General features: G+C 38.4%; 1 protein-coding gene across 1 annotated transcript in view; it reads left to right on the top strand.

The window, feature by feature from the left end:
- Positions 1–24,345, top strand: part of AKR1D1 (aldo-keto reductase family 1 member D1) — a 76,028-nt gene extending 51,683 nt beyond the window's left edge. Inside the window, exon 9 of the mRNA XM_084896789.1 lies at positions 24,073–24,345. Coding sequence (XP_084752915.1) covers positions 24,073–24,115 — 43 coding nt within the window. The 3' untranslated portion in view covers positions 24,116–24,345. The remainder of the gene's footprint in view (positions 1–24,072) is intronic.
- The last annotated feature ends 1,277 nt before the right edge of the window (positions 24,346–25,622 follow it).

The following is a 25,622-nucleotide window of genomic DNA, read 5'->3' as shown; positions in this document are numbered from 1 at the left end:
AGGAAGTAGTATGAAGTATTCAAAGTAATGAAAAGCAAGAGCCTGAATCCAAGATTACTCTACCCAGCAAGGCTATCATTTAAAATTGAAGGTGAAATAAAGAGCTTCCCAAACCCCCTGCCTCACCCACAAAAGGCTAAAGGAGTACATTATTACCACTACCCAACATTGCAAGAAATGTTAAAGGGACTACTTTAAAAAGAAGAAAACAAGAGTGAGAGGAACATAGGCAAAGGAAAATTAAAATGGCAACAAATAAGTATCTATCAATAACAACCTTAAATGTAAATGGTCTAAATGCTCCAATCAGAAGACAGAGGATAGCTGAATGGATAAAAAAGAAAATGACCCATTTTACAAGAGACACACTTCAAACAAAAGATTCATAAGATTGAAAGTGAAGGATAGAAAAAAATATTCCATCCAAATGGAAGTGAAGAAAAAAAGCGATGGTAGCAAGCCATATCTGACAAAATAGATTTCAAAACATAGGCCATAAAAGAGACAAAGAAAGTCACTACATAACACTAAAGGGATAAATCAAACAAGAAAATATAACCCTTGTAAACATGTACACACCCAATACAGGAGCACCCAGATACAAGATGTCCCCCCAAAAAATATATACACATTTTAACAGCTGATAGCTCAATTTGAAAATGAAATGAAATTTATTTGAATAAACACTGCCTTTATAATTATTCAAAATGTGTATATACATTTTTGAGGGAACAGCCTATATATAAAAAGAACTATTGATGGATTTTAAGGGAGAGATTGACAGGAATGTAGTCATAGTAAGGGACTTCAACACACAACTGAAATCACTGGATAGATCGTCCAAAGAAATCAACCATGAAATAGCGACCTTAAATGACACACTAGTTAGGATAATATTATAGAACATTTCATCCCAAAGCAGCAAAATATACATTCTTCTCAAGTGCACATGGTTCATTTTCAAAGACAGATCACATGTTAGTACACAAAACAAGTCTATACCAGTTCAAAAAGACTGATATCATACCAAGCACTTCTCAGATCACAATGGCATGAAACTAGCTATCAACTACAATTTAACAAACATTCAAATGCATGGAGGCTAAATAGCATGTTATTAAAGAATGAATGGGTTACCAATGAGATCAGAAAGAAATTTTTAAAAAATTTCTGAAAACAAACAAAAATGAACACACAACAATCCAAAATCTACAGGACACAGTGAAGGCTTGAGAGGGAAGTTAATAGCATTACAAGCCTAGTTCAAGAAACAAGAAAAAGCTCAAATACATAATCTAACACTACAACTAAAAGATTTAGAAAGAGCCTAGCCAGTGAGGCTCAGTTATTGAGTGTCAACCCATGAACCAAGAGGTCACCAGTTCAACTCCTAATCAGGGCACATGCCTCGGTTCTGGGGTCAAACAACAGTAGGGGTCATGCAGGAGACAGAAAATCGATGATGTTTCTTTCTTATTGATGTTTTTATCTCTCTATCCCTCTCCTTATCTCTCTAAAAATAAAAAATAAAAACATATTAAAATTAAAAAAGAAAGAGCACAGTAAGAAAAGCCTTGAGGAAGGAAGGAAGGAAGGAAGGAAGGAAGGAAGGAAGGAAGGAAGGAAGGAAGGAAGGAAGGAAGGAAGGGAGAGAGGGAAGGAGGGAGGGAAGTGCAAACATAAATGACATGGAGACTAAAAAAAAAATGCAAAAGACCACTCCGAAATGGGTTTGGCTCAGTGGATAGAGCATCAGCCTGCAGACTGAAAGGTCCCATGTTTGATTCCGGTCAAGGACACATACATTGGTTGCAGGCACATTCTCAGTGGGAGGTGTGCAGGAGGCAGCTGATCGATGTTTCTAGCTCTCTATCCCTCTCACTTCCTCTCTATAAAAATGAAAATAAAAACAACCAGGGGATACCATGACAAACCTCTCGAATGACTAGAGTAAAAAAATAGAAAAAACGGCAAGTTGTGTCAAGGATGGGGAACAACTGTAACTCATTTGCATTGTTAGTGGGGATGCAAAATGTTACAACCATTGAGAAAAGCAGTTTGACGGCTTCCTACATAGTCAAACACACATAATTCAACCATATCACTGCTGGAGAAATAAAAACTAATGTTCATACAAACACCTGTATGCAAATGTTTGCAGCAGTTCTATTCACAATCACCAAAAATTGAAAACAAACTAAATGTCCTTCAAATAGACAAACTGTGGCCGAAACCGGTTTGGCTCAGTGAATAGAGCATCAATCTGTGGACTGAAGGGTCCCAGGTTCGATTCCGGTTAAGGGCATGTACATTGGTTGTGGGCATATCCCCAGTGGGGGTTGAGCAGGGGGCAGCTGGTCGATGTTTCTCTCTCATCGATGTTTCTAGCTCTCTGTCCCTCTCCCTCTCTGTGGAAAATCAATAAAATATATATATATATATATATTAAAAAAAAAATAAACACAGATAGACAAACTGTGGTACAAATATATAATGGAACTAGAGACCCAGTGCAGGAAATTCATGCACTGGTAGGGTCCCTAGCAGCTGCCAGCTGGGTACTTCCTCTCTTTCCCCAGCCACCTATAGTACTGCCACTGCTGCCAGCCAGAGCCTCCTCCCTTCCTCCAGTCACCTGTTGCTGCCACTGCTACCAGCTGGGACCTCCCTCCCTTCCCCTGGCTGGCCCAGCCCCCTGGTTGAACTCCCAGATAAACTCCCAGTTGAGGGGACAATTTTCACATTACGTTTTTGTTATACAGGACACTATGCAGCAATAAAAACTAAATAAGCTATTGATACAAGCCACAACCTGATTGGATCTCAAACAGATTATGCTAACTGAAAGAAGGCAATTTCAAAAGACTATATATATTCTATGATTCCACTCATATGATATTCTCAAAAGATAAAACATTAGGAATGGCCAAAACCGGTTTGGCTCAGTGGTAGAGTGTCGGTCTTTGGGACTGAAAGGTCCCGGGTTCGATTCCGGTCAAGGGCATGTACCTTGGTTGCGGGCACATCCCAAGTAGGGGGTGTGCAAGAGGCAGCTGGTCGATGTTTCTCTCTCATCGACGTTTCTAGCTCTCTATCTCTCTCCCTTCCTCTCTGTAAAAATCAATAAAATATATATTTTTTTTAAAAAAGAAAGAAAAGTAAAAAAGCACATATGAAGACAGCTGTCTTTAAAAAACAAACAAACAACAACAACAAAAAACATTAGGAATGAACAAAAGGTAGTGACTTCCAGGGGGTGCAGGTGGTGGAGGAGGTGATTATAAAGAAATAACATAAAGGCATTCTCTGGGTTATAGAATATTTCGGTATCCTACATGTGATGGTTAGTTTTATAAATCTGTACATGCACTAAAATTCATAGAACTAGACAGTCAATAATAAAGAGATATGCTAGCCAAAATCTTAGCATACAAAGGTGGCAATGAGTGATGGACTGATTGACAACTGATGTTGTGGACCATTACTGTCCATATTTGACATTAGCAAGAATGTGATTTGGAGTATTTTTTGCCTCAATAGTCTTTTTTGAAATTACTGAGTTTATGGCCTGTGATTTTTTTAAGTTCATATTTAAATCAATTTGTGTTTTAAAATGATCTTGGATCAGAGAATGGGACCTTTCTGCTTTACTAAAATTCAGCTGGGTACTTCTTATTTTATTGATCTCAAGCACATGAAATTACTGAGTTTATGGCCTGTGATTTTTTAGGTTCATATTTGAGCACTTTTAGTTCAGTCAGTGGGCACAATAATTTCCACTTGGGGCAATGTCGAATATGACAGTAATGGTGTGATATTAGCAAGAATGAATTTCCTAGAGATAGAGCAAGTCAATTTTAGACAAACTTCAGGACACTTTCATCACCATGGACTGTGGACAGTCCTTTAAAGGAAGATTAAAATAAATAACCATTGTTTCCCTAATTACTACTTCTTTCCTTTTCATTAACAACATCCAGAATCTTCCCAGGAGGGATTAACCCCAATTCCACATGTAGAAATGGCTTCCACTAGTATTCTCTTAAAACAATCAAATCAGTCTTTTATTTCCTTTGACCACTATGATTGATTTAGCAATGGATGGTTCAACCAAAAAAGACTATTGAGGCAAAAATACTCCATTCCTGGGTTATGGTTGAGCTATGGAGGAAGTAAGCTCTCTGTTTTAGTGGGCTTAAAGCTGGAGCTGATCACTTCAAGGATGATTACTGTCTTTCAATGATGAGAGGAGAGTCAGCTGAGAAAGCCAGGAGGCAGATGGTGTGAAACTGTTTCCTGGCTTTTCCTTTGTTCCTCTGGCCCAATGTTTCCAAGTTCACCTAGGTGGTAGCAATCCCGACCCCTGCCCAGTCCTGCTGCATCAGAATCTCCAGGGAAGTTCTGGGAAAGGAACTACTCTAGTCTCACATTAAGCTAGTCCAGTGGTTGGCAAACCGCGGCTCGTGAGCCACATGCAGCTCTTTAGCCCCTTGAGTGTGGCTCTTCCACAAAATACCACATGTGGGCACCCACGTACAGTGCGATTGAAGGAGTACCCTAATTAAGTTAATAACAATGTACTTATCTATATAGTTTAAGTTTGAAAAATTTGGCTCTCAAAAGAAATTTCAATCATTGTACTGTTGATATTTGGCTCTGTTGACTAATGAGTTTGCCAACCATTGAGCTAAGTCCTAATGGAGATGTTTTCAGGAATATGAACCAATAAATTTCCTTCATATTCTAAGAGAATTTGAGATAGACCTCAAATTCAAAAGCATCCTAACTGATAGAACCCCGCTCAATTCCTTTCCTTTTTTTTATTTTTTTTATTTTTGTTGTTCAATCTTTTTCTTTGCAGTGGAGTAAGCATGGACTCTCAATTAAGTCATTCTTATGTCTCTATTAAAGTTCAAAGAACAATTTCAATATTTCCATAACAACCTAGAAGAAAACAGGTTGAGAAATAGATCTGTCAATCTCTCTTCCCTCCCACTGCTCCTCCCCCTGGCCCTCCTTTCTTTGATTAAACAGGCCCTAGGACACCTGTTCAAAAGTGTTGTGAACCACTCACTCCTAGAAATCTGAAGTCCTTGGCTCTCCAAGATGGACGACCTCTCTGTAGTAGATCACCGGATACCTCTAAGTGATGGAGACAGCATTCCTATCATTGGACTTGGTACCTACCCAAACCCTAAATTGGTAAATTTATCTCTCTTTCTGTATTGTTGTGTTGTTGTTTTTTTAATAAGAAACTTCTCTAAAGTATAACCTGCAATTCATTTTTAATAGATCTCATTGATTCACTTTTTGTAATAATGAAAGCAACCTCGAAGGGCTATTGTTTGGCTGAATGAGTATTGAGCCAAACATTAAACTAAATCAATTTGTGTTTTAAAATGATCTTGGATCAGAGAATGGGACCTTTCTGCTTTCTTTACTAAAATTCAGCTGAGTACGTCTTATTTTATTGATCTCAAGCACATGAAATTACTGAGTTTATGGCCTGTGATTTTTTAAGTTCATATTTGAGCACTTTTAGTTCAGTCTAAAATGCATCTCTGTAGCAATATGTTTACAAATACATCTCCTAGGGCAAAGAAAACTATGGAGGAAATAAACAAATAAGACTATATCAAAATAAGCTTCTGCACAACAAAAGTAACCATTAACAAAATGAAAAGGGAGCCCACAGTATGAGAGAACATTCTCACAACACTTGCTGATTTTTTAAATTTATTCTACTCTGGTTTTAATTTGCACTTCCTTTAAATTCTACATCAGATTAATTTTTCATTATTTTTATTAGACATTTGGAGATCTTTTGCAAAGTGGCTATGTCTTCCATGCATGTTTCTTTATTGGATTTCTCTTCTCTTATTGCTATAGCAGATTTTTTTAATATCTGCTTATGAGTTCTTTGTCAGTTATATGTAGGTGAAAATATCTCTTCCACTTACCTTTTCACTCTTTTAATTGTATCTTCTGATGAACAGAGATTCCCAATTTTAATGTGCTCACATTTAGTGCCCTTTAATTTACCATTAGTACTTTCTGTGGCTTGTTTAAGTGATCCTTCTCTACCCAAGTGTTAAATTGGGAAATCTGGGAACAGCCTCTGAGAAGGAGATTCGCCCTCAGAGACCAGACCTGTGAGGGTGTGTGCAGTGGGGACAGTTGCTCAGCAATGCCACAGGGAGTTCGGGAATGGGAATGGTGCCACAGAGTTGTGCTGAGTTCAGGTAAGAGCATCAGGCCTTTATACTCTGTGTCGTCCACAGAGAGAACCAGATGTGAGTAATGAGCAGCCAACACTTCTGACGACTGAGGACATGCGGTTCATTATGATATGTTCTATGTTCTATCCCTGCTATCAACTGCACCTACTGTTTTTATATGCTAAGTTCACCTCTGGGAATAGCTCTTCCAGAATTCTGTTTGGTCTGTTTCCTGGGAAAATTTTAAGAGGTAGGTTAGTAGGATGAATACAGCCCTTGCCACTAAAGCTGTCTTCAATTGTAACTTCTACTTATTGTCTTCCTCCCAGAATACCCATTCTAAGTTCCCTGTACCCTTAGCCAATATCTTTGCTAGTCTGGGTGACTTATCTGGTATTATAATCCTCATCCCTGAGTTGTCTGAATCCCTAGTCAACTACCTTCTCAAGTCAGGGAAGGTAGGGGAGGGTGAGGGTAAGGGGGAGAAATCAACCAAAGGACTTATATGCATGAATATAAGCCTAACCAATGGACACAGACAACGGGGGAGGGGGAAGTGAGGACATGAGCGGGGGAATGGGGAGGGGGTGATGGGGGAATAAGGACACATATGTAATGCCTTAATCAATAAAGAAAAAAAAGAAAGTTCATCCTTAAGGACTTGCTCATTTCTCAAGTGGAGGAAGGGTGCTATTGGCCATTTTAGGAAACAGAACTCTATATTTTATTGAGATTGTTCTTAATTGTGAAATAAAATCTTTGCACTTTAAATTCTCCTATCATATCACTTATTTCAGTCTCCATAATAGTATTCTATTTTATCTTTCTGATTTTATTTTCTAAAATTTATTTTCCTAACAAAGCTGTTAGAATTTATATAGAATTCTCTAATGCTACATTTTAAAATTATAATTTGTTGATTATGTGCACATATCCAATTGGTTTATCCAGATTGGTTAGAATTAATTAGTAATTAATTACTCATTTAGTAATTATAGCTTACCCCATTGCTGCTTCTGCCATGTAAGGGTGAATATTGTTTTAAATATGTTTTTATTGAGTTTAGAGAGAGAGGAAGAGAGAGGGAGAGAGGAACATGGATCAGTTGCCTCCAGGATGCATCCATGTCTTGGGTATGTGCCCTGACTGGGAATTGAACCAGTTCCTTTTGGTGCATGGGATGATACTCAAGCAACAGAGCCACTACAACCAGTGCAGGGAGAATATTTAATTTTAATTTTTATTGTCTAAAGTTTTATATATGTCTCCTTTTTCCCCAATTGAACATGGGCAGTGAAAGTGGTCATCCCTGTCTTGTTCCTGTTCTAAGGGAAAATGATTTTAGTTCTTTGTTATAAGGTTTTTATTATCTTGAGGTATGATCCTTCTATTCCCACTTTACTGAGAGTTTTTATCAGAAAAGGATATACGATTTTGTCAAATGCCTTTTCTGCATCAATTGTTATGATTATGTGATTTTTATCTTTTAATTTGTTTATGTGACATGTTTATTGATTTGTGGATATTGTACCAGCTTTGCATCCCTGGCATAAATCTCAATTGGTCATGGTGTGTGATCTTTCTAATGTAATGCTGGATCCAGTTTGTTAAAATTTTGTTGAGGATTTTAGCATCTATGTTCATCAGGGACATTGGCCTATAATTCTCTTTCTTTGTAGTGTCTTTATATGGTTTTGGGATTAGGGTAATGCTGGCTTCATAGAAAGAGCTTGGAATTCTGCCTTCCTCTTGAAATTTTTGGAATAGTCTGGGAGGGATAGGTTTTAATTCTACTTTGAATATATGGTAAAACTCCCCCTGTGAAGCCATCCAGTTCAGAGCTTTCGTTTGCTGGAAGTATTTTTTATTACTGTTTCAATTTCATCAGTAGTTATCAGCCTATTCAGGTTTTTTTATTCTTCCTGATTGAGTTTTGGAAGCTTGCATTTTTCTAGGAATATATCCTTTTCGTCAAAGTTGTCCAGTTTGTTGGAGTAGAGTTGTTTCTAGTTCTTTACAAATCTTTTGTATGTCTGTAGAGTCGGTTATTACTTCTCCTCTTTTATTTCTGATTTTGTTTATCTGTCCTCTCTGTTTCTTGGTGAGCCTGGCTAGAGGTGCATCAATCTTGTTTGTCCTTTCAAAGAACGAGCTCTTGGTTTCATTGATATTTGGTCTCTATGTTGTTTATTTCTGCTCTGAATTTCATTATTTCCTTTCTCTAGTTATTCTAGGATTTTCTTGTTGCTCTCTTTAAGTTGCAAGGTTAGATAATGTGTTACCTTATCTATCTATCTATCTATCTATCTATCTATCTATCTATCTATCTATCTATTAAGTAGGCCTGTAGAGTTATGAACTTCCCTGTCAGGACTGCTTTCACTGTGTCCCATTGATTTTGGATTGTTGTGTTTTCATTGTAATTTGTTTCCAAGATGCTTATTTCTTCTTTGATTTCTTTGGTAATCCAATCACTGTTTGAAAGCATGCTATTTAGCCTCTAAGTGTTTGATTTTTTTCCCCATTGTTTTTATTGTAGTTGATGTCTAATTGTATGCCATTGTGATATGAGATGATGCTTGGTATGATTTCTATCATCTTGAATTTGGAAAGACCTTTCCTGTGTCCTAATATGTGGTCTATCTTTGAAAATGTCTCATGTTCACTGGAGAAGAATGTATATTCTAGCTCTGGGGTGAAATGTTCTGAAAGATATCAATTAAGTCCATCTGATCTAGTGAATCATTTAGGATTACTGTTTCTTTGCGCCCTTGGTTGATATGAGCACACTCAGTGGCAGCTTTCGAGGCAACTTAGAGCCGCCCCCTCAGAGGGGCCCACTTGCTGAAACCACGAGACTGGTGTCTGTGGGCAGGCAGGAAGGGAGGGGAAGTCCCAGTTTCTATTGTCAGGGCTGTGTTCCCTTGTTTCAATATGAGCGCACCCATAGGGGGCTCACAGAGGTACCCGGGAGCCAGGTGGCGGGCTTAGGAGGCCTGCAAGCTGGAAACGTGCAACTTTGGTGTCGGAGGTCAGCAGCCAGGGAAGGAGAATTTCCACTTACTGCTGCAGGATCCATGAACCCTTGGAGATGGACATCCTAGGGTCTGCAGGTCTGCAGGTCTGCAGGTCTGCAGGTTTGCAGGCAGGGCAGCAGGACTTTGGCTGGTGTGGCTGCAGGGTAACTTTATTTTTTCCCCCCAGCCTTATCTATATATATAAAAGCCTAATAAGAAAATTGTCCCCTCGGAAGTTCAATCAGGAGACTGGGAGTTCGATTGCTCACTATGATGTACACAGACCACCAGGGGGCAGTGCAGAATTAAGGGAGGCACCAGCCAGCAGCCAGCAGCAAGGGGAAGGAAGGCCCTGGCTAGCAACCAGAAGGCCCTGATCGCCGGCCAGGCCTAGGGACCCTACCCATACACGAATTTCATACACCAGGCCTCTACTTAAGATATAATTGACATATAACATTATGTGAATTTGTGTACAACATGTTCATTTGAAACACTTATAGAATTCAAAATGATTATCAACATAATGTTAGCTAACACCTCCATCTCTTCACATCATTATCATTCCTTTTTTTGTGGTGAGAAAAGACTTAAGACCTACTCTCTTAGCAACTTTAAAATATACAATGCAGTATTATTAACCTCAAATACCATGTTGTACATTAGCTCCCCAGAACTTACTCATCTCATAAATAGAAGTTTATACCCTTTGACCAACATCACCCCATTTTCATTCATGGTTAGCTTTCTAATTGTTGGCCTTGTTGTGGGATAAGGCTGAGGTCTCATACCCTGCCATTTTGGTGACATTATCATTTCAAACAGACATCTAGTAACTTCTTAGTAAGAATTGACAAAATTTCCCCAGGGTCTGAGTACAACCAAATGAGAACAAAAGAGCAGTAAGATGAAATCTAAATCTTTGCAATAATTTAAAACTTCGTTTATTAGTGTACATTATCGACTATACTAGAGGCCCGGTGCACAAAGTTTGTGTACTCAGGAGGAGGGGTTTGCCAGCCTGGCTTGTACCCTCTCACAGTGTGGTAGACCCCTGATCTATCTCCCCAAAAAGGTAGGCCCTGCCCATCCATCCAGTGTTCCTCGATGCAATGCCCCAAAGAGATAGGTCAGAGCCAGAGGTCCCACCCTTGGCATCACCACATGGAGCCATGGGACCCACCTCTACATCATGCACACAGTGTCACATCCCTGCCCACCCATGTGCACCCGCTGTGCACACAGCCTGCTGATGATGGATTGTTATAGTGTGATGGCATGAGGGCATGACAACCACATGCTTTTATTAGTATAGATTCCCTATGCTATGCTTTACTTCCCCATTACTATTCTGTAACTACAAATCCAATTTGTATTTCTTAATCCCTTAATGTTTTTCACACACACCCCCAACTCTTCTCCCATTTGGCAACCATCCAAATGGTCTCTGCATCTGTGAGTCTATTTCTATTGCTGCTTGTTCATTTATTTTGTTTTCTAGATTACACATATAAGTGAAACCACATGACATTTGCCTTTTTCTTTTTGTTTTATGTCACTCAGCACAGTATCCTGTAGATCCACCCAGGCTGTTGCTAATGACAAGATTTCATTTCATATATATATATATATATATATATATATATATATATATATATATATATATATATATTTTTTTTTTTTTTTTTTTTTTTTAACAGAAAGGGAGAAGGATAGTTAGATACATTGTTGAGAGAGAGACATCTACACACATCTTACTGGGGATGTGCATGCAACCAAGGTACATGCCCTTGACTGGAATCAAACCTGGGACCCCTCAGTCCGCAGGCCAATGCCCTATCCACTGAGCCAAACCGGTTTGGGCTAGATATCATTCTTTTTAATGACTCAGTCATATTCCATTGCATATATGCACTACTTCCTTATCCACTCACCTACTGATGGGCACTTGGGTTACTTCCATATCTTTGCTATTGTAAATAATTCTGCAATGAACATATGGATACGTATTCTGGTATTATATTCATTTATAAAATATATTTTTTATTGATTTCAGAGAGGACAGAAGAGGGAGAGATAAAACATCAATGATAATAGAGAATCACTGATCAGCTGCCTCCTGAACAACCCTCATTGGAGATTGAGCCTGCAACCCGAATATGTGCCCTTGAGTGGAATCATGACCTTTCAGTCCTCAGGCTAACACTCTATCCACTAAGCCAAACCAGCTAAGGCAATTCTGGTATTATAGTCTGATAAAGTTATACTATGGGTGTCAAGAGTTATATCAGCCCTGGCCAGTTTGGCTCAGTGGATAGGGCGTTGGCCTGCGGAATGAAAAGTCCCAGGTTTGATTCTGGTCAACAGCATGTACCTTGGTTGCGGGCACATCCACACTGGGAGGTGTGCAGGAGGCAGCTGATTGATGTTTCTAACTCTCCATCCCTCTCTTTTCCTCTCTGTAAAAAATCAATTAAATATATTCTTAAAAAGCGTTATATCAGCTTATCCTATACTCAGATGAAACTTCAGCATAAACATTATTATGCAATAAAATGAATGAAGGCCTTATAAAGAATAAAGAGCTGCACTCTTTTATTTTAAAGGGAATGGATGTCATTAATTAACCCCTTTTTATTCTTTCAGCTGTGGGCTACGCATTTTGACCCAGAGAGAGTCCTCACATGCCTGCAGAAGACACTCCAGCTCCTCCACCTAGATTATGTTGATCTTTACATCATTGAAATTCCCATGGCTCTTAAGGTGAGTTCAGACACCTAAAGGTCTGGTTGGCCTCCGCTCTTTGGCAGCCACGAGCCAGCAGCCATGTGCACGGAGCTAGTTCATTACTTAGCACCACAGAATGTTATCGTTTTGTTACTATGGGTCAGGCAGCACTGACCTTGCCTAACAAATGCCCAGAAAGACTATGTATAGCAGACTCGGGCTTGGATCCCATGTTTCTTGATTCCTAATCCAATGCACTTTTTATTATAGCACATCTTTACAATTGTAGTTTAAATTCTCTCCATCAAACCATCAAGTAGTCCCCAAACAGCAGTCCATATTGTACCTGTCCAGCATCCGGACACACCTCTCTTCCCACTCACATAGTCATTAAAATGTTCTGCATGAAGTAATGCAAAATAATGTAGACAACTGAAAACTTACTCACCTTCCACCCCGCAAAGGGGTTAAATAACCCCAAGAATGGTCAGGTGTTTGGGGGATCAGCAACAAAATCATGGTGATAGCTCCTCCTCTAGCTCAAAAGCACTTCTTCCTTAAACTTTCTCAATCTATAGACTCTGTGTTAATTTAACCACCAACAACACATCCCATATACACTGCTGAAGAGAAGTAACTGCTTTAAAATGTCTCTGAGGAAAGGAGAGACTGGAAATGAAACTGGTCACTGGTGTGTGAGGCAAACCAGAGCTTGCTGCTCAGAAGAACAAGGACTCTCTGCCATTGGGGTGGCCAGATTTCCTTTACACAAGCAGCCTGCTGCCCCTGTTCTGTTCTCTGGGAGCTGTTTCCGTGATGACTCTTCTCTGTGGTCACATCCAAGAGGGACTTGGGGAAAGACTCCCCTTTTGCATCCTTGATAGGAGTTTGCAGGCTTCACAATGGCCTTGGTTAATCAAAGGCTTTCAATGGCCAGTTTGGGATTTCGTGGACAGACAATATCCCTTAAAATTTTGCTTGGCTTTCAGTAAATTCACATTCAGTCAGCTCCATTAAAGAATAATTAATATCCCTCTCCCTTCCTCTCTGCAAAAAATTAATAAAATACATTTTTAAAAAATTGATGTTAGAATTCCAAGGGATATCTGATTCTACAATGACTGGATGCAGAAGTTCAAACTATGTGTCTACACACTGGCCCTTTCTCAAATTTGGGCACCGCTGCCTGGCTCCCAGGCACTGAGGGAGCAGGGTGGGGTGCCCAGCCACTGTTTCTGGCACCACCCACTCACCTACTCCACATCCCGCTGTGGTCCCATTCTCATTGGGTCTCAGCAGGGCCAGCAGCGCCTCCACTGCTGCCAGCTGCTAGCGACACACCACCAACACCCACCATGTACTGCACCGCCCCCTAATTGTCAGCGCACATCATAAAAAGTGGTCGAATTCCCAGTCAAGGGGACAATTTACACATTAGGCTTTTATTATATAGGATATAAATAATTAAACTTGAATTGCTTTTCCAGAGCTAGAGTATAATGGCATAAAGACAATTCAAATTCCATCATTTCAATCCCCAGATATAAATAAAATTAATTACACTTGTTTTTGTTTTACTTTTCAGCCTGGAGATGAAATTTTTCCTAGAGATAAGAAAGGCAACTGGTTATATAATATAACAATTCAAATCTGTGTGCTACTTGGGAGGTAAGTTCAAGTGGGTCTTATTCTTTTCTTTTAAAAGACTACATTTTTGAATTGTGACCTGATTACTCCTGTTTGATTTAGGAAGAGATGCAGCCTTTACTCTCCCATTCCAAACTATGAGGTCTGGGAATACACTCTAATGAGTACAGCGGTTGCTTTCTAATGGGTATCCCCCTCTAGGTAACAGTTGAAGACCTGAAGGGTAGAGTTGTTTTGAGGGGTGAGGAGGCAGTACTAGCTTTCTGATCCCTGGGGCTCTCTACCCAAGAGACAATATACTCACTCCTGATGTCATCGACCTGAGTAGATTTGGTGTCTAGTGTTTCCCTCTAAGGGTCTGCCTGACAGGTTAGCCAGTATCCTCAGGAGAAAATAAGCTCATTGCTCAAAATAACAAGGTATTTATTTCACAAGGAAACAACATATATCAATTACAGATCCCAATATACACAGAACAGAGAACCAAGAACTTTTAAATTAGCCAATTAATATATTAAAGAAGATAAGAAAAGATATTAGCAATGTGAAGTAAGAAAACATTTTTAAAAAGCAAGCATTAATAATTAGGAAAAATGAAACACAATGCAATAGATGGGAGAAATGTGAAATGGTTATAAAGAAAAAGGGATAAAATTGAAAGATCAGCCGAAACCAGTTTGGATAGAGCGTCGGTCTGTGGACTGAAAGGTCCCAGGTTTGACTCTGGTCAAGGGCATGTACCTTGGTTGCAGGCACATTCCGGTAGGGGGTATGCAGGAGGCAGCTGGTTGATGTTTCTCTCTCATCAATGTTTCTAGCTCTCTGTCCCTCTCCTTTCCTCTCTGTAAAAAATCAATAAACAAATATTTTTTTTAAAAAAAAATTGAAAGATCAGAATGAGGAAATCTCCCAATATGAAGTAGGAAAAGACAAGAAAAAAATTGAATTAAATATGAAAGAAAAGCTAGGAGATGTACAGTACTTAGAATTTTCAGTACTCACATAATAGAAAAAACAAGAAAAAAGGAAAAGAAATAATATTTAAAGGGGGCAAAAACAAAACAGAGATATTGAATGAGTATAGATTACCAAAGATGAAAGAGAAGGAAACCCACACCTAGACACAATATAGAGAAACTGAAGAAAATGAAAATGTTAATGCTTCCAGAATATAGCAAACAAGTCAATAAAGGGGACAAACTGGAATAATAAAAGATAACCCAAGAGAAGGCAGGAAAAGAAAAATAGGAGGTAAATGAATAGATGAGGAAACAAAAAAAAAAACCAAATACCAACATGAAAGATTTAAATTCAGTGTATCTATAATCATAGTATAGATATATATTTGAAACAATGCAGTTAAAAGGCAGAGGTCAGAATGGGCAAAAAGCAAAACCCCACTATATGTTATATATAAGAAACCCATTTTAAATAAAAATGTTTATACAAACATGTTTAAAGTCAAAAGTCTAAAAAAATTATACGACAAGGAAAAATGTACTATGCTAACAGTAATAAAAAGAAAGCTGGAGTAGCTATTTTAATATCAACAAACATTCCAGAGGTTCTTTATTCCCTCTCTCTTCCTCTCTGTAAAAAATTAATAGTGTATATATATATATATATATATATATATATATGAAGAATTAAGCACATCTAAACATAAAGACATGTGAAAAATTAGGCTAAGCCTAATTTCACATTAAAATTTAAAAGGGGGGGGGGGAAGGAATCTTATCAGTCTAATACTTAGAAAAAGTTATTTAATACTAGAGGTCCAGTGTACAAAATTTATGCACAGGAAGGATCCCTATGCCTGGCCAGAGATCATGGCCAATCAGGGGCTTCGGCTGCCAGACAGGGCCTTCCTTCATTCCATGCCGCCCTCTGGTGGTCAGCATACATATCGAGTGGTCCAACTCCAGGTCAGCCGAACTCCCAAGGGGACAATTTGCATATTAGCCTTTTATTATATAAGATCAGACAACATAGTTTTTTATTTTATTCTTTAATCCTCATGTTTATTTTTATTTATTGATTTATTGATTTCAGAGAGAGGAAGGGAGAAAGAAAAATAGAAACATCAATGAGGAGACAGAATCATCCATCAGCTCCTCTTGTATGCCCTAAGGGGACCAGGCTACAACCTGGGAATGTGCACTGACTGGGAATAGAACTGCAATCTCCTGGTTCATAGATCAATACTCAACCACTGAGCCACACAGGCTCAAATATGTACCCAATAAAATATCTACAAATATATGAAACAAAAATTATATGAAAACATTTTAAAGTAGAGCCTGACAGACAAAGCTCAGTGGTTGAGTATGAACCAAGAGGTCAAGGTTTGTCTCACTATCCATAATACTTTAAAATGAAGTTTATTTCAGTATTTTTTTAAAAACTACATAAAATTGCATTCATCTACAAGGACTTAATTTTGTGCTTTGCTCTCCAATGCAACCACATAGGTGGAGTGCCATCCATATTTCACCCAGAGGAAACTCCTAGAATTTTGCCAAAAACATGACATTGTCATTGTTGCATATACCCCTCTGGGGATCTCTAAGCATCCAGGCTGGTAAGTAATACTCTATGTCTCTGTAGAGTATGAGGCTAATGTGAATTATTTTACTGAAATGATTCTATTGGGCTGTGTAATCTTAAGAAACTTACCTAACCTCTTCAGGTCATTCTCCATATATCCAAACTGAGTTAATAAAACCTTCCTCACTTAGATGTTATAAGAATTGATTATACTATATATATAAAATTATTTAACAGTGCCTAAAACACAGAGACGCTCCATAAATGTTAGGTTAGGTATTATTTGATAGAGTATGGCCTATCTTCTGAAATTTTAGAACTTTTTTTATCTCTGTATTCAATGGTAACACTTCTACTGTGATGTGTACCACAGACCAAAGTGGAAATTTTTCTACTCTAATATTTGTACCTCTACTTCTTCCACTTGGGGCTTCCTCCCTTCTCACATATGCCTTTTTTCTGCCCAGCCCTCTCTATAAGACACATCAAAACATATTTACTTTCTCAAAAAGGCATCAATATAAATTTTCCTCTCTTGATCTTCTCACACTAAGAACAACTCTTCATTGAGGACTCTGCAATCACAGAAATTGCTTACAAATTACCTGAAATGTCCTGGTAGGTTACCAGGTGAATGGGAAGACAGAGGAGGAGGAGTGATTAACCACTGCTTCTCATTGACCTATTATAGCTAAATATCATGCATGTTTTTATTTTTTTAAGGGTGACTACATATTCCGAACTTTTGTTAAATGATGAACTTTTAAACTCATTGGGGGAAAAATACAACAAGACTGCAGCTCAGGTTGCTTTACGTCTCAACATCCAGCGAGGGATAGTTGTCATTCTTAAAAGCTTTAACCCTAAAAGGATCAAAGAAAACTTTCAGGTAAGAGAACTGCTTCTGAAAATGTAAAAAGTAGGGTATTTTTTATTTAAAGAATTTTCTGTTTAGACTAGTAAGAAACTTATAATACCTTCATATTTTATTTTATACCAGCTCTCTGACCCACTCTGCCCATATCTGCATTTAATTTTAGCCAAACTTGAGACAAACGCTAGCACTTCAGGAATTGCTTTGCTGATTGTACATTACAGGAATACTTCAGAAATATTACAGGTACACCATTCTAGACCACCATAATAAAGTGTGAATTGCAATAAATTAACACAATATTTTGCTTTCCCAATATAAATAAAAGTTTTGTTTACCCTATACTGCAGTCTATTAAGTAGCATTATGTCTAAAAAATGTACACAGTTTAATTTAAAAATACTTTATTGCTAAAAAATGTTAACCAGCATTCAAGACTCAGTAAGATGCAATCTTTTTGCTGGTGAAGGTCTTGACTCAAGGCTGATGGGTTGCTGGTGGTTGCTGAAGGTGGGGGTGGCTATGGCAATATCCCATATTGGTTAACTCTTCCTTTTATAAACAATTTCTCTGTCACATGTGATACTGTTTGATAGCATTTTTACCCACAGACCTTCTTTCAAAATTGGAGTTAATCCTCTCAGGCCCTCCTGTACCAAGTAACTTTATGTAATAGTCTAAATCCTTTGTTGTCATTCCAACAATATTGATAGCATATTCGCCAGGAGTAGGTTTCATCACAAGAAACTACTTTCTTTGCTCATCCATAAAAAGCAACTCCTCATTCATTCAAGTTTTATCATAAGATTGCAGCAATTCAGTCACATCTGGGGACTTCTGATTCTATTTCTCTTGCTATTTCCACCACATTTGTGATAACTTCCTCCAGTGAAGTCTTAAACTCCTCAAAGTTATCAATGAGGGTTGGAATCAATTTCTTCCAAACTCATGTTAATGTTGATATTCCAACCTCTTCTCATGAATCAGGAATATTCTTAATGTCATCTAGAATGTGAATCCTTTCCAGGTTTTCGGTTTACTTTGCCCAGATCCATCAAAAGAATCCCTACCTATGGCATCTATAGCCTTATGAAACTTATTTCTTAAATAATAAGATTTGAAAGCCAAAATTACCCATGGACCCATAAGCTGCAGAATGGATGTTGTGTTAGCAGACCTGAAAACATTAATCTCATTGTACATCTCCATCAGAGTTCTTGAATGCCTGGGTACATTGTCATATTTTGAAATAAATTATTGTTTTTCTGAACAGTAGATGTCAACAGTGGGCTCAAAACATTCAGCAAATCATGTTGTCATCCCAGATTTGTTTTTGCATTGTAGATTTAGCATAATTCTTAAAATTCTAGTTTTTCAGAATGATAAATGACCATTTGCTTCAACTTAAGGTCACCAGCTGCATTAATCCTTAAGTAGAGAATCATCCCTAGTCTAATGCTTGAGTTAGGTCATGTGGTAAACAGCCCTACTAGATGGTGGAAGGGAAGTTCGTAAAAGGAAGAAAAAAAAAAGAGAGAGAGAGATTCTGTTATTAGCCAAGAGAAGAAAGGATGCTAGGCAGTAATATCAACTACTGATAGTATTTTAACACTTACCCAAATACCTCACAGTAAAAAGTCATTGACACTCTTTTCAGCTATCTTAAAAGAGAGAGCCACTGCAAGACTAATGTGTAGGCTCATCAAAAAAATTTTTTAAATAACAACTACAAGTTTCTCCCTGGCTGGTTTGGCTCAATGGATAGAGTGTCAGCCTGGGAACTGAAGGGTCCCAGGTTCAATTCTGGTCAAGAGCTTGATTCACGGCTCTGGTCAGGGGCACATGCGGGAGGCAACCAATTGATGTGTCTCTCTCACATCAATTATTTTCTCTCTCTCCCCCAATCCTTTCCACTCTCTCTAAAATTCAATGGAACAATATCCTCGGATGAGGATTAATAAAAACCAAAAAACTACAAATGTTGAGGTATCTGAAACAAAAATGTTCATGGATTCAAATTTTACTGTTCAGCCCCACCAGTGTGACTCATTGATTAAGCATCAACCTATGAATCAGAAGGTCACAATTTGATTCTGGTCAGGGCACATGCCTGGGTTGCGGGCTCAATCACCACTATACAGCATGCAGGAGGCAGCCAGTCAAGAAGTCTCTTTCATCATTGAATTTCTCTACTTCCCCCTTCCTTTCTCTTTGAAATCAATAAAAATATTTTTTAAATATATTTATTGATTTTTTTTATTTATTTTTTTTTTTTACAGAGAGGAAGGGAGAGGGATTGGGAGCTAGAAACATCGATGAGAGAGAAATATCAACTAGCTGCCTCCTGCAAATCCCCTAGTGGGGATGTGCCCACAATCAATACATGCCCTTGACCAGAATTGAACCTGGGACCCTTAAGTCCACAGACCAATGCTCTATCCACTGAGCCAAACCAGTTTCAGCAATAAAAATATTTTTAAATGATGAGAGAAGTGATTAAAAGGACAAAACAAACCAAAAAAAAAAAAAAAGTTTTTTGAAAGTACAAAAGCAAATTTAGAAATAATGGAATATTTTTAAGTGCACACAGGCTCTAGTCTAAAATCAAAAGTTCAGCATCTTGCCCTAACCAGTTTGGCTCAGTGGATTCAAGGGTCCCAGGTTTTATTCCAGTCAAGGGCATGTACCTTGGTTGCAGGCACATCCCCAGTGGGGGGTGGACAGTAGGCAATTGATTGATGTTTCTCTCTCATCAATGTTTCTAACTCTCTCTCCTTCTCCCTTCCTCTCTGTAAAAAAATAAAATATATATATTTTTAAAAGTTCAGCATCTTATCTAGAAAAAATAAGAAGTCTTCAGATGTCCTGAACATACATTATTTCACAGCATTTGGAATTTCTTATAAGATGTCTCCAGCAGAATTATCTTAAGACAAAGTGCAGAAGAGAATTCCTGTTCCAGTTCCATTAGGTGGATCCCCAATGCTAGTCCAACTCCTCTTAGACATTTTCAGAGATGTTTGTAAATCTTAGAACGTTTCCAATTGCTGGTCCCACTCTGTGATCCCAGGCTTGACACATTTTCTGTCATTTTAAATATCTGTCTTTCATTTTTGTTATTTCAGATCTTTAACTTTTCTCTCACTAAAGAAGAAATGAAGAGCATCAAAACCTTGAATAAAAATCTCCGCTTAGTGGATCTCCACATGTGAGTTCTGGGGGATCCTTAATCAGGTAGCACCCAGTGGTATTGGATTGAAAAGCATCACCAATGGGGCTCTTATGAACCTGGACCTCTGTCCACAGAAAGCTTAAGACTAAAGGCCACTGGGCAGCATATTCTGAATATTAAATCGATCTGGGTAAATTACATTCATTCTAGAAGTCCCTGCAAATCTACATTTTTATTTAGAAGAAGATTTCTGGCATTTATATTACATCCCATGACAGGTTAAGGCATGGCAGGCTAAAGACCTTAAGAAGAACTTAGTCAAAGTATACAAATAATACAATTCAAATTATTCCAATTGCACCACAATTATTCAAACACCATATGTATTTCTTCCTAAAAATCAAAGTGATGTATGAATCATCAACAAAAAAATACTTCCTGGGACAGAGACATGGGAGTTTAGTAGAAAGAGCATCAAGTTTTATTTTATTTTGTTTTATTTTTTTATTATTTTATTTATTTTATTTTATTATTTATTTTATTTATTTATTTATTTAATTATTTCTTTTATTTTATTTACTTTATTTTATTTTATTTTACTTTATTTTATTTTATTTTACTTTACTTTACTTTATTTTATTTTACTTACTAGAGGCCCAGTGCATGAAATTCATGCACAGGTGGGGAGAGGGAATCTCCTCAACCCAGCCTGCACCCTCTTCAATTCAGGACCCTTCGTGGGATGTCTGACTGCCTCTCGCAATCCAGGACCACTGGCTCCTAACCACTTGCCTGCCTGCCTGCCTGCCTGCCTGCCTCCCTGCCTGATCACCCCTAACCACCTCTGCCTGCCTGCCTGATTGCTCCTAACTGCTCCCCTATGGGTCTGATTACCCCTAACTGCTCCCCTATTGGTCTGATCACCCCTAACCGCCTCTGCCTTGGCCTGCACCCAGGACCAATATAAGGCCCTGACCCAGCTTCTGCTCCATCTTTCTTCTAATTTACTGCTGATGTCCCACTCCCTGTCTGCTCTCACTCACTGGACTCCTCACACCCTTGGAGGCCACATACTGCTCTGAACCCAGGCAGTTTCACGCTCTGTTATATCTCCATCACCTTCACCATCACTGAGAAGGTGTACCTGATTACTTTAATCTAAATAGGTCACACCTGTTTCTTTTCTATGATCTTTTTTTTTTCTTCTGTTAATTAATTCCAAGCTCTCTTGCTCTACTCTCCTTCTGGCAGCCTCCTATTCTGCAAAGTTCTCCAAGCTGTCCACCCTGCTCTCGCTCTGCAGCAATGGACCTGGGACCCCAAGGCAGTGCCTGGCACCCATCTGGAATCCACACTGCTTGGCACCACTCCACCTCCACCTGCTTGGTGCTTGTATATGCAAATTAACACACCATATTTTGGAGTTAATTTGCATACTCACTCCTGATTGGCTTGTGGGTGTCACAGAGATATGGTCAGTTTGCATCTTTCTCTTTTTTAGTGTAGATTGTTGACACTATTAGCCAAGAATCTAGTTTTATTTTATTTTATTTATTGTTGACACTATTACAAATGTACCCATTCCCCCCTTTACCCACTTCCACCCAACCCCAGACGGCCTCCCACACCCCCAGCTCTGACCATCACCACACTGTTGTCTATATCCATGGGCTATGTATATATGTTCTTTGACTAATCCCTTCACCTCAAGAAATTAGTTTTAGATGAATGCTCAACTATAAGATTTGAAGCTTCTAGCTCCATCCATCGACAAGTAAAATTCCTAACACTCTTTCAAAGTGTTGCCAGATTCTGTTATTTAATGAGGTAGCCCTTTATTCTCTAAATATTATAGGTCCTTTAAAATAGTTAATACACACACATGTAATGTATATACATACAGACAATTTTTCCTCTTAATCATTCTTTATTAATATTTCCAGTTCTTCAGATCACCTGAATAGTCATCTTTTTACAATCTTCTCTTTAGGTGAGCAATATAAATGCTCATAAAAATAATTCATATAATTTGGATACTTTAGACCAGTGTTTCCCAAACTTCTCTCATGATGAGAATCACCTGGTGGAGTTGTTAAACCACAGATTCCTGAATCCCAACTAAGAAGTGCTAAACTAGAATTTTTGGGAACATATAGGTAAAATTGTATACTTAACTAGTGCTCTAAGACAGATTTTATATACAGAGCACTAAGTTAGGTATGCAATTTTACCTATATGTTCTCAAAAATTCTAGTTTAGCACTTCTTAGTTGGGATTCAGGAATCTGTGGTTTAACAACTCCACCAGGTGATTCTCATCATGAGAGAAGTTTGGGAAACACTGCTTTAGACCCAAAATTTTCAAGAATCCAAAACTACTGTGACTACATTAATACCATATTTCTGAATCCATTTCTGAATAAAATAGCTTCCTAATGTGAATTTTCTAGGGAAAATATTTTTGACATCTAACCACATGAATGAAAGAATAGCGAAACCAGTTTGGCTTAGTGGATAGAGCATTGCCCTGTGGACTGAAGAGTCCCAGGTTCCATTCCAGTCAGGGGCATGTGCCCAGGGGGCGTGTGCAGGAGGCAGCTAATTGATGTTTCTCTCTCATCCAAGTTTCTAACTCTCTATCCCTCTCTCTTCCTCTCTGTAAAAAATCAATGAAATATATTTTTTAAAAATAAAAGAACTTGGAAATAAAAAACATATAGGTTAATTAATAGCTCTAGAAGATAAATGGTTTTTATTAAATGAATATCATTAAATTAGGAAGAGATAGTAGGATGTAGTCAGTCCACCAACGTACTGGTTATTTTTATAGTTAGTTGGTAACATTATTTGACATTTCACATGTTTAATACCTAATACTAGAAACAATGAAAAAAATAACTCATCATACCACAAATAGAAAAATCATCAAGAGAAACAAATATTAGGCCCCATGGGTCAAAAAAAAAATGTATTATTTAGGCCTTTGGACCATGATTCTTTTTTTATTTTCATCCAATTTATTATTAACTGGATTTCACAGGCTTTTCCTGTTTTAATTTAATTTGTATTTTATTTTAATTTATATTTTAATTTTTTTAATTAAATCTTTATTGTTGAAAGTATTACATATATCCCTTTTATCCCCCAATAATTCCTTCCAGCCTGCCCTGACTCCTGCCCCAGGCCTTCGCCACCCTATTGTCTGTGTCCATGTATATTTTAAGTGAAAGCTCATAGCACTTGTAGAGAACTGAGTCTTAAATGTGCACCACACACACAGGCACGCGCGCGCACGCACGCCCACCCGCACGCCCACCCGCACACTCCTACTCAAATCCTTTTACACCATTGCTATTTAAGAGGTAGGTTCATCATCCTCACTGTCATCATAATAGCAGAAACTTCCTTTGCTGGTCATCACCTTCTAGATCTCAAACTATCAACTCTCAGGAGGCCTAACTGGAAGGGCGAGGAAGCACTGTTCAGAGAAGGGGGTGACCTTGACTGGTGACACAGCTGGGAAGAGAAGTCCCATGTCGCTCACTGACACAGGAGGCAGCCTCCATCAGGACAGCAGGAGGGAGGCAGGAGTTGGAAAGAGGCAGGCTTCCCTCACCTCCTGTGTTTTTGTTCTGAGCAAAATGTTGGTGTAGAAGCAGCCAGCCCCCTCCATGCCCAAACACACACTGAAACCCAGGTGCTCTCCAGGGCTCCAGTAAAAGTGCTGGCTTAATGGAAAGTGGGAGGAGGCGGGTAAGAAACCTAAGGAAGGATTCAGAGAGAGGGAGTGGTCGGTGAAATTGTCAGAAGATGCTAGTAACACATACAGCTGTGCGACTTTGGAATGAAAGGTTTTCCCTTGTTTTGGCAGGTGGTCTGATCATCCCGAATACCCATTCCATGAAGAATACTGACTTCAGAGAGCTCTGCACTTATTTTTCCCTGTGTGTGTACCACGGCCTTTGGCTGGTTGCTTCCCCCACATGAGGAAGTGAAAAGGGTTTTACAATCCTCAGATGAAGTGGTGATGGGCTTAACTTCTGTATAAGAGAAGTGACTTTGACTTAGCTATGTTGAAGGGGGAAAAAAGTTTACATCTATTGAAATAATAGTTTGGAATTAAATAATTAAATTGTCAGCAAAGCCATAATGATTTGGTGATTGTGTGTCTCCATCATTTTTTATTCATTTTACCCAATTTCCTTCTCTTATGGAAATGTATCCTTTTGCAATTCTGTAGCCCTGTGTTTTTTCATAGACCCCTTAATTTTAAAAATTCCCTCAACCTGCCTATTTCACCCCTAACTGCTGAAAACACAATAGCAACTTTAGACATGCTACAAATTTGTTCAAAAAATTGAAGAGAAACAAATAGACATTTTAATGACCTCACATTTCACCAGGGCTGTTCCCTCCTACACACACACACACAGTCCTCTGAGGCTGCCAAGAGCCATGTTTGTTCTTCTGGCTGAAACGACTTCTTTCTTTTTCTAATTTCTTTTTGAAATTTTTCAATTACAGCTGACATTCAATATTATTTTGTATTGGTTTCAGGTGTATAGACATAGTGGTTAGACACATTTAATTTACGAAGTAATGTCTCCAGTAAGTCTAGTACCCACCTGGCACCATATATAGTTATTGCAATATTGTGGTCTATGGTCCCTGTGCTATACTTTACATCCCTGTGACTATTTTGTACGACCAATTCAAGAAACCACTTCTTTCTAATCAAAGTGAATTATTATTATTCTGGAAGGGGGTAGGTAACACAAACTGAAATTGGATTGAGAAACAGATCACAGCCTCGAGTAACTTAAGAACCACACAAAAGACAAGATTAAAAAAAGAAAAGGGCTACGTGTAGATGATTAAGAAGGAGTCCAAAGATGAAAGATAACTTTGAAATGCATTGGAGGTCAGAGGATCTTCAGCAAAAGAAGCTAAAAGACTTCTTCCTTGTCTCAGGACCCTGCTTGTATTAATAAGTTCTAAGGCAAGGTAGAGATATACACTTAAAAGGGTAAGGTTTCAAAGGGTACAGAAGCATTGTCAGTTTGGGGAATAGCCTACGATGTTCAGGTATTTGGCTAACAGGAGGCAATAAAATGCCCTGAGCTGCCGAAACCAGTTTGGCTCAGTGGATAGAGCGTCGGCCTGCGGGCTAAAGGGTCCCGGGTTCAATTCCGGTCAAGGGCATGTACCTTGGTTGCGGGGACATCCCCAGTAGGGAGTGTGCAAGAGGCAGCTGATTTATGATTCTCTCTCATTGATGTTTCTAACTCTATCCCTCTCTCTTCCTCTCTGTAAAAAATCAATTATTTATATATATATATATATATATATATATATATATATATATATATATATATATTTTTTTTTTTTTTTTTTTTAAATCCCCTTAGCTGTCTGGCAACA

The sequence above is a fragment of the Pipistrellus hanaki genome (genome assembly GCF_964339955.1).
Source record: "Pipistrellus hanaki genome assembly, chromosome: 10".
NCBI classification, from domain to species: Eukaryota; Metazoa; Chordata; class Mammalia; order Chiroptera; family Vespertilionidae; genus Pipistrellus; species Pipistrellus hanaki.
The sequence above is the reverse complement of the archived record's forward strand: the minus strand, read 5'-3'. Positions and strand labels throughout refer to the sequence as shown.